Source organism: Asparagus officinalis, chromosome 3 (genome assembly GCF_001876935.1).
Source record: "Asparagus officinalis chromosome 3, Aspof.V1, whole genome shotgun sequence".
Classification (NCBI taxonomy): domain Eukaryota; kingdom Viridiplantae; phylum Streptophyta; class Magnoliopsida; order Asparagales; family Asparagaceae; genus Asparagus; species Asparagus officinalis.
In genome coordinates this window covers 24,852,298-24,861,492 of record NC_033796.1, presented here as the reverse complement: position 1 = coordinate 24,861,492, position 9,195 = coordinate 24,852,298, and the positions used below count along the sequence as shown (strand labels likewise).

General features: G+C 37.4%; 2 protein-coding genes and 1 long non-coding RNA gene across 3 annotated transcripts in view; all 3 read left to right on the top strand.

Annotated features, from left to right (window-relative positions):
• LOC109833459 (squamosa promoter-binding protein 1) lies at nt 2,817-4,453 on the top strand. Its single transcript, XM_020401131.1, has 2 exons — nt 2,817-3,225; nt 4,011-4,453. The coding sequence occupies exons 1-2, from the start codon at nt 2,900-2,902 to the stop codon at nt 4,207-4,209; spliced, it is 525 nt and encodes a 174-aa protein (XP_020256720.1). The 5' UTR covers nt 2,817-2,899; the 3' UTR covers nt 4,210-4,453.
• On the top strand, nt 4,829-6,669 carry LOC109833458. Its single transcript, XR_002245214.1, has 2 exons — nt 4,829-4,936; nt 6,563-6,669. It is a non-coding gene; the product is annotated as an uncharacterized LOC109833458 (long non-coding RNA).
• Nucleotides 8,677-9,195, top strand: part of LOC109834807 (UDP-glycosyltransferase 71A15-like) — an 11,940-nt gene continuing 11,421 nt past the window's right edge. Inside the window, 1 exon segment of the mRNA XM_020402822.1 lies at nt 8,677-9,195. Within this exon segment, the coding sequence (XP_020258411.1) occupies nt 8,974-9,195 (222 nt within the window). The 5' untranslated portion in view covers nt 8,677-8,973.

The following is a 9,195-nucleotide window of genomic DNA, read 5'->3' as shown; positions in this document are numbered from 1 at the left end:
CGCCTCGAAACGTGCCTTTGTGGGCGCGAGTCTTCAGCGTGCTCTTGGACTTCGATGCGCAAGTTGGTGAGCGCAGCTGCCTTGAGTTCTTTGTTTTACTGGAGGTGACGGCGACCCCCCGCGTGTCGAGTCGTTCTGGGCTTCTTCATCGGGCCAAACGCTCGTGAACTGGAGCTTTGCCTCTTTCGTCGGGAATTGGACCGAGGCGCTCCAAGACTGGCTTTCTCCTTCGGGTGGATTCTGCATGATCTCCCGGAGTATCTATGGGAATTCTCGGCGACTTAGCTTGGTTCGCCGGAGGTTGAATTTTGGTTGGAGGCTACAGTTGCTGGAGATAGGATATAAAATTCTTCCTCTCCAATTTTGGGTTTATCTCTACCAACAAACAAGAGACCAAGAGATAGAATATAAAATTCTTCCTCTCAATCATCGGGTTTATCTTTACCAAAAAAAAAAAAGAGACCGTATTACTCCAATAGGTACACGAGTCTAAATTGTTTCCCTACCATCAACAGGAAGTTTTTGGAGAATATTACTCAGAATATTCTTAAGAATAACCTGATTACCTCCCAACGGGTATATGAGGTTAAACTATTTCCCGAACACTCCAATAAAGTATATGAGTATAAACTATCTCTACAATAGCAGTTCTAATTCAAGACTTCGACGACGGTCACGCGATAAACGCAGCACCGGAGGAATTTTAGCTATTCTACAAAGCACTGAATAGGCTACAAGATGACGAAGTCAAGAGTTGAAGCCATTTATGAGTCCTTCCGTATGATCTACTCAATCAAGCCTTGAAGGAATTGCAGATAAGATCTATCTTATCCAAAGTATCCCAGACTCCTCTATAAAAGAATGAGTCTGGAATACTTTGGAGGGGGTATCCCAGCTTGTTTGCGTCAAAAGTTGGTTTTGTCATGGAATTCATTATATCTTCAGTCGATTACAATAAATTCAAAAAAAAAGATAGCCTTTTTATAAGACTTCTTTTACACAACAAAATGAAAATTACAACTCTTGGGAAACAAACGCAGGATCGTTGTTTGGATCACTGCTTGCGTGGGATCTTTGCCTGTGCCGGGGGTGCGTTAGCCCATGGACCACCAAATCACAGATTCTGATTGAATCGTGAGGGGTTTAATGATTCTGACTTCGTTTATCGAAGTGAGAACTTGAAACGATATCTTATCAAGGTAAGATAGTCGTTCTTCTTGAAATCAAGTCAAAGCCTGAATATCAAGGGATTGCCGGAAGCTCAAGAACTCTGCTCTGTCTGCTCTGAAATGCTCAAAATGATCCGCCCCTTCAAAAATGGTCTTTGGGGGTATTTATAGCCTCCAGGATGAACAGTACTTCCGAGACAGTGTTTACTGTCTCGGCGGCCGAGACAGTAAAGACTGTCTCTCCCCGCGAGACAGTAAATACTGTCTCATGAACAGTAACCGTCTGGCAGTTTTTGTTGTAACTGCCTTCCCATGTCTCGCTGGCGAGACAGTTCATACCTGCTTTGCTTTTCAATATGAGATCCCTTTGAGTGATCTTCTCTATGTTTGGGATATCTATTAGCATTTTTTGACGCCTACATTGGTGAGACGGGAATTCTTATTGCGATCTGACTCTCTTGTTATGCTGCCGAAGTGCTGCCGAAATTTTCGCTGCACGCAACATTAAGTGCAACTAAAGATATAGACAGAGAGGTTTTGTGTAATTTACCCTTGATAATAGTATGGCCTAGGGCTCCTTTTCCTTTTCAAAAAAAGAAGGAAGGAAAAAATGAATATATTGACCTGCTTACAACAATATTGAAAACTCACTTTCTAATCCTTTTCAAAAAAAAGAAAAAGAAAAAGAGAACTCACTTTCTAATTATTCTAACTGAATAGATTCTTCATACCTTTGATTGCCAAGAACTTTTATAATTATTTATATGGGTCAATAGTATTAATTTATCCAATGGGAACTAAATTTAAGTGAGTTTTTATATAATTTAATTAATTAATGTCATTTAACAACTCCATAAAATAAAGAGAGTATATTGCTGAATTGCATAAATTAATTATCTACAAGACTACAACTAAGAAGGTAGAGAATCCCATGGCATTTGAGATTAGCGAAATATTTTCTTTCTCAAGACTCGTGTACCGCCGACGTACAGTACTACCCCATATCCCTCCATACTGGGGGTACATTCGGTCAATATACGGCTCAGATATAATACTTATCATGTCTATATCTGCTTACCCATCATGGATGCAAATATGGTTATGAATATATCTCGGTGACGAAAATTCATATATTATCCACTAAAATCGGATATGGATATACATGCGGATATATAAATGGATATGCATGTGGATAAAAAACGGATATGAGAAAACTAGAAAATATGGGAAAACAATATAGATCACGTGATTAAAAAGTGTTCAACGTATTCATTATATATGAAAATCTAAGATTAGACATCTTGACCATCAAAAATAACATCAAATTCATAATCTTAGGCTTAAAATTATTACAACCATATGATCAATTTATATTCAGATATTTTGGCTAAGGATGTAGATAATTCATTACAAAATCATATCTGTAACCATATCCTATCAGTTATATATATATTTGATTAACCATATTCGTAACATAGTAAATACAGTTATAACATTTCCTCACATGCAGATACAGTCTAGCACTCTACTCCCTCCCTGTGAGTCTACTAAATAATGAAAAAAAACCCATCCCCGTAAAAATAAAAATAAAAATAAAAAATGGAGCTGAGAGAAACAAAAGAAGCCTCCCCACCGTGCTTGTGCCTGTGGTCCCCACACCCACCTCGAGTACCCCTCCTTTTCCCCTTCATTTTCTACCCCAACCCACTTTCCTCACCCCTCTCCTTCCCATGGACCGAGCCCGGGAGCCCATCGAGCCCAAGCAAACCGGCAAGGCCAGGCTCTCGATGGCCGTCGATGACGATGAAGAGGAGGAACAAATATCGCAGGACGTCGACAAGAGGAGGAGGTCGGTATCGTCGCCGACGCCGTCGTCGGTGGTCGCGAGGAGGCCAGCTGTCGCGGGTGGAGTCGCGTGTCAGGCCGAGAAGTGCCCTGCGGATCTGACGGGGGCCAAGAGGTACCACCGCCGTCATAAAGTTTGCGAGGCCCATTCGAAGGCCCCCGTCGTCATGGTCGCCGGCCTGCGCCAGCGATTCTGCCAGCAATGCAGCAGGTACTCCTTTTTATTTTGCGGTCGATTAAATATTTATGACTGTGAGCTAGCGTTGCCACCTTTAGACGGCTTAATTCTTCGGCCCGAGCGTTATGAGCTCTAACCCCGTACATTTCCTAGTTTAAAAAGTAATGATTTTGGCTAATTTTTTCTCGAATAATAAGTCGGATAACTCACATCTCTTGCTTCTTCAAGGTCACCAGTATCTCTATCGTAAATATAACTAAACACATTTTCCTATTTCTCAGGTAAACCTCTATATATGATTCCAGTCTTGGATCTTTAATCACTTTAATTAGCCTCTTAACACAACTCGACTGAGATGATCATGTTTAGCTCTGAGTTTGGTCGTACAGGCCAATATTAACACTGCCCGGCCGCAGCTTCAGAACCAAGGGTTAAGTTAGCAATTTGGTAGAAATTTTAGTTTGATTTTCCTTTTCCTTCCTGTTTTCTTTTCAGTTGCCTATACCCTGCAATAATCAATGACACGGTCAACAAGTCTCCACCTTGAACGATCTTCGATTAATACTGAAAGCATCTTTCATCTATGACCATTCCTTCTTTCAGCAGTTTGATCGAACATATATCATCGATCTAGACTAAATTCCGTAATTGTATAAACAAATTAAAGGGGAAAAAAAAATCTCAACATGATGTTAATTTCAAACATTTTGCCCTAACGGAACACCCTTTAAAAGGTTCGACGATGTAAGAGCGTACCTTTCAAAGCGGGACTAAAACAGGTTTCTTAAGCTTTCCTAATATACCAAGAAATCTGATAGGTTCCACGAGCTATCGGAGTTTGATGAAACTAAGAGGAGCTGTCGCAGACGCTTAGCTGGCCACAACGAGCGACGCAGAAAGAGCTCCGCGGAGTCTCAGGGCGAGGGCTCGAGCCACTGCAGGCAAGCCGACCAAGGGGGTACTATTCAAATAAGCGTCCCGGGGAGTCCATCCTACAAGCATTTCCAGATCAGATAATGAAATTATGCATGCTCTCTCTCTTCTGTCATCATTTGGCTTAATTTGTACTGATTAATGTGGTAAGTTCTCTAGCAGTATGTGTTGTAGAAAAATTGCACTTGACTCATATTTGAAGCCGTGCTATTCTCTGGCTGTTTTGATGTTAGTTAGCAGCCAGGTTAATGTATCTATAAGCTTCGCATGGCTATTAAACATTTTATGGTGTAATAATAATTTCTCTCCGTTAGAGCATCCTGATATATATATATATACGTACTTAAAAATTTCCGTGGTGTGTATTTCTTTTGCTAAATCTGTTCGAAAGCAATATCATCATTCCTAATGCAGGATAATTTAAAGATCAAATCAAGATTTGGCTGATCGAAGAGTTTTAATCCGGTGAAAGGACTTACTTGGATATATAGAGATTAGGTTAGTTAGACTTAAAAATTTACATCAGAGTTTGGATTGAATTTTAATTCTACGATGGAGCTACTTTTTAGTTGAATTGCAACGGATTAAAATTTTGTTTCTACTTTCGAATTTTAATCAGATAGGATATCTTTAATGGATTAGTTAGTTAGGATTTTAAGCCCTATATAAAAGGGGCGTAGGTTTTCTTTATTGATTGGATATGAAAAAATAAACTGAAGAAAATTTTGAGTGATTTTTCCAAGTCCGGAGTCATTGTTTCTTGGTGTCAAACCAAAGCTTTGAGCATCTGCGTGTGAGCCCAGAACTAAAGGTCAGATGACTGCGACTAAATCCCAGATTTCTTCTGTTCTTTATCTCGCCTTTGTTTTGTTTTTGTTTTGTTTATAGCGTTTAGCAAAAATCATGTCACTTCTGTCCTTTGTTTTATTTATTAGTTAGTAAAAATCACCTCAATTCCTTCTCTTCTTTAATCCATGGAAAAATATTTCTCGCTATGCTGCAAAGAGCCTCAATCAAACAAAAAAACTGCCAAAGTCCCAGCGAATCAGAAACCTTATTAAGGTGAGACCTTTAATACCTTTGCACGCTTGTTTCTGAAAGAATTGGAACAGGTAGTGCAAACTTAAAATGTGTGTTGATTGTGCCTAAAATTTCTACAGTTTTGTTAAAAAATCCTCATTTTGATAGAACTTCACTAGTCCATTGCCCTTTACAATGCATACCCAAAGGGTAAGTAAAACAGGGTCATAAGAATAATCTGATTAATTCTATTAGATATTTATCGGAGGCTTTTATGGTTTATAGGCGAAGCTTTTGATCAATACAGTGGCAGTAGATCCACGCTAGTATTTGTGAATGGAAAAAAATGCCTTCTCTACACATGAAGAGGAAACATGTTACAACAAGTTACCTGTTCCTGAATACAATAATTGATATTCTTGTGAATACGATAGAGTACTTCTAGGGTTCCTTGTTTAGTATAAAAAGATAGTACCAACATCTATCTTCTTCTATATATGTAAATGATCGCAGCAATTTTTAGTGCAATAATCTTTTTTTATTTATAAGAACTTGATCTTTTGGTACAAAGGAGGATTATGATCAGTTCACAGAACTTTTCTATAATAATTCTTACTTTAGATATTTGAACAAATAATCTTTAAGATAAACTTCAAACTTAACATTTTGGCCTGACTGCTTAGTGGGGGATAAGCTTATTTACTTGTGATCTGACAATATCATGAAAATGATGGCTTTTGTTCTTTTTTTTTTCTCTTTTTAGTGTGGTAGGTTTCGGCACGTTTGCAGCGATAAGTTTGTGCATAGTTGCATATTTCTATAGATCCTTTAGTAGATTTCACTTAACTTTTCTGTTTTCAATTCAATGAGGTTAATGTCTGCATGCTGCTTATCTTGCTGAAAGTTCTTAGCTTCCTGACTCCACAAAATTTTCTTTTGATGAGTACTCTTTGCTAAAGTTTGGGTAGCCAAAAAAGAGGGTAACCAAATTGATGAGTACCTATCAGCAATGCGTGCTGATTTGTATGGCTGATGAATGTTTCATTAGCTGCATAATTCTTTATATGAAATGGTACTTCAAGCAATGTATGTATATATGACAATGTTCGATGAATTCCTTAACGGTAAATCTTGAAAGTCATAATGTGGCAGATATAGAATCTAAAAACCAGACCGGCCATTGGAAAATGAGTAATTCTTCGAAAGGTCAGATGAGATGAACATTACTTGTATTTCTGGAAACCTACTAGCTAAATTCTCACAATATATCCCCTAGTTAGATTCACTTGCAATTTTCTTTCGAATCCAATGCAGGTTAATGTTCCTCTAGTTATCCGTATTAAGAATTTGATCTTTTTTTTTTATTGAAGTATATATGGAAATTAGTATTGTACTCATTATGCTATAATGCAAATAGGACACAACCTCCTCAACATTAGCAAGACATCCTAAACGAGAGAGTGCCACTGAGAAATATGAGGTTAGCTATAGAGATAATAACGGGGAGGATATTCTACATAGAGATTGAAGAAGAAGCAACTGTGGAGAGTTTGAAGAAGGAGATTGCAAGCAAGGAAGGATTCGAAGAAAACAGGTTGATTCTAATGCACAGGAATGGACGTCTACTAAAGAACGATCAATGTACTCTCAAAGACTACAGTATCAGTGATGGACCAATCTTTTATCTCTTCTTCAAGCCCTTGGAGAAGTCCAAATGGCCCTCCCTCTTTGAGAATCGCCTCAAATTCGTCCTCAAAGAGGGTTAATTTTTTCTCATCAAGTCTTTCTATTTTAAGTCATTGTAAGAGTCTTGAAATCATCAAGCATTAATTTAGCTAAGTGATGCTCTAGTAGTATTTTGAATAGGGTAGTGATATGACATCATCTATTGCTGTCGTGACAGTTTGTTTCTGTGCTAGAGTTTGACAAGTCACTAAACACTTAATTCTATTCTAAATTTATCGTAGATTAATTTTTCTTTGATTTGTGCAGTCTTGTAATTGACCCTTAATTTTTGTAGCGTCCATGGATCCCTCTACGTAGAGGGTGGCACGAGGTTGTGTTTGGCAACCACTTGAAGCTGGCTCTGGATTGACCCTAGTGTAATTTTAGAAAAAAAATTCACTCAAGGGGGGTTAGTCATCTAGAACTTAAAATTAGAACTAGGATAATATGTGGAATAAATTTTTAACGTGTTAGTCACATAGAATTAAAACTAGAACAAAATTTTACAGTGTTAGTCAAGTAGAACTCTAACAAAACTAAAATTGGGATAATGGTACAAAATTATCCCACTTTTTTATTTTTCTATACAAAAATGAGAGTTATAGTCTCTCAAATTATTCCAAGTTTTAGCTTGGAACTAGGTGGTAAAAAACTAGAACTCATATTTATTTTATTATTTTTTATTTTTTATATATCTTTTTTTTCTTTACTTCTTTCCTATTATGGTTATCATCATTATTAGACTATCATTATAATAATAACTGTTAATATCTTATAGTCTAACCAAAAGTTATTTAATAGTTCATTATTAGACTATCATTATAATAATAACTGTTAATATCTTATAGTCTAACCAAAAGTTATTTAATAGTAAAGAACATTCTTATAAGCAATTATCAATCAATAATAGTAAGTTTAAAATAGATAAATAGTATTTATTTCTTTAAAATTCATAAATATATATTTCATGATTATAAAAATTTATCGCACGTTATTTTATCAAAATATCCCGCTTCACAAAATTGTTCCTATTTATCCCACTAGCGAAAAATTATTCCACTTCAACAATTATCCCATTTTGCACGAATATGTCCCTATTGACTAACATCCCCTCAGAGAAGTGATAGGTAAACCCTTTTTTTTTTGTTGGACGCCACCCTTGGTTTAATCCTAGTCTAATTTAGGATAAATCTTGACCAAGATTGATCTGGGCTTAGTTTTTGAGTGGTTGTCAAAAACAATCTGAAAGAGCCCTCCAAATATATATATATTTTTTTGAGATAGTATTATTTCTTTAAAGTTAATAATGATACTAGTCAAATGAACCTTAAACATGATAATCAATCTTTCTCTAGTAGGACAATGCTCGCTTAAACTCCCAACAAAAAACTTCATAGTATCTGGATTTCTAGGGTAGGAAATTGTGCGGTGTTTCTCTGCTGATTGAAATCTCTTGTAATTTTCACTATTTTTTGTCCGTCATGCAATGGACTTTTAGTGGCCCAAGTGAGGCCCATTTACAAGTCCAAAGCAAAGTACTTGTCGGGAGCCCATATAAAGTCCAAATTTTACAATTAATAATCGTAATTGATCCTACTGTTTCAGTCAAAATTCGGGGGGAGGGGGAGTCAACAATATACATGATCAAATTCTTAAATAAAAAAGAAATTTTCCACAAGACCCTGTCATTTAACTAGTTTGGATGTTTCAAGCTGTCCAATTAGCCACCAAACTTCAATCACAGCCGCCTGCCTTAAAAACTCCCCCGCGATTTGTTTATACTGAAAAGCCACAATGATTTCAACTCGTAAAGACTATCATACTAACTCGATTACAAACAAGTCACAATCATCTACTCATATCAACCGATCTCAACTCATCTGATCTCCACTACCATTAATTTGAGTGCAGAAAATTTATTGGGGCAGTGGGGCATTGATTGAGATTTGAGAGTGAAGTTTTGCGTGCTTACAGCGACTCTCGAATCCTCGATCCAACCACGCCCTTTATTTATCCTCCAATAAAAGACTAAAAGCGTGTCCACAAGTAGCTCATTCATCTACATATTTCCAATAAATCCAATAGAAGAAGAAGAAGAAGAAAATGGCGAAGATTCACCTAGTTTTTATCCCAGCATGGCCAGCAGGCCACATAGCCTCAATGCTGCAATTTGCCACAAAACTCCTCCAAACATCCAACAACCTCACGATCACGACTCTCCTCATAAGATCCCCCTCTCGACCCTTCTCCTCAACCACAACCTCCCTCATCTCCTCCCTCTCCTCCTCCGCCCTCGACGTCAGCTTCCACGAGCTCCCGCCCGTC

What these genes read in the sequence shown, in the direction of transcription:
- LOC109833459 (XM_020401131.1), top strand. Translation starts at nt 2,900, where the DNA reads ATGGACCGAGCCCGGGAGCCCATCGAGCCCAAGCAAACCGGCAAGGCC. An exon ending in TTCTGCCAGCAATGCAGCAG is followed by an intron (nt 3,226 to 4,010) that starts GTACTCCTTTTT and finishes GAAATCTGATAG; the next exon opens with GTTCCACGAGCTATCGGAGT.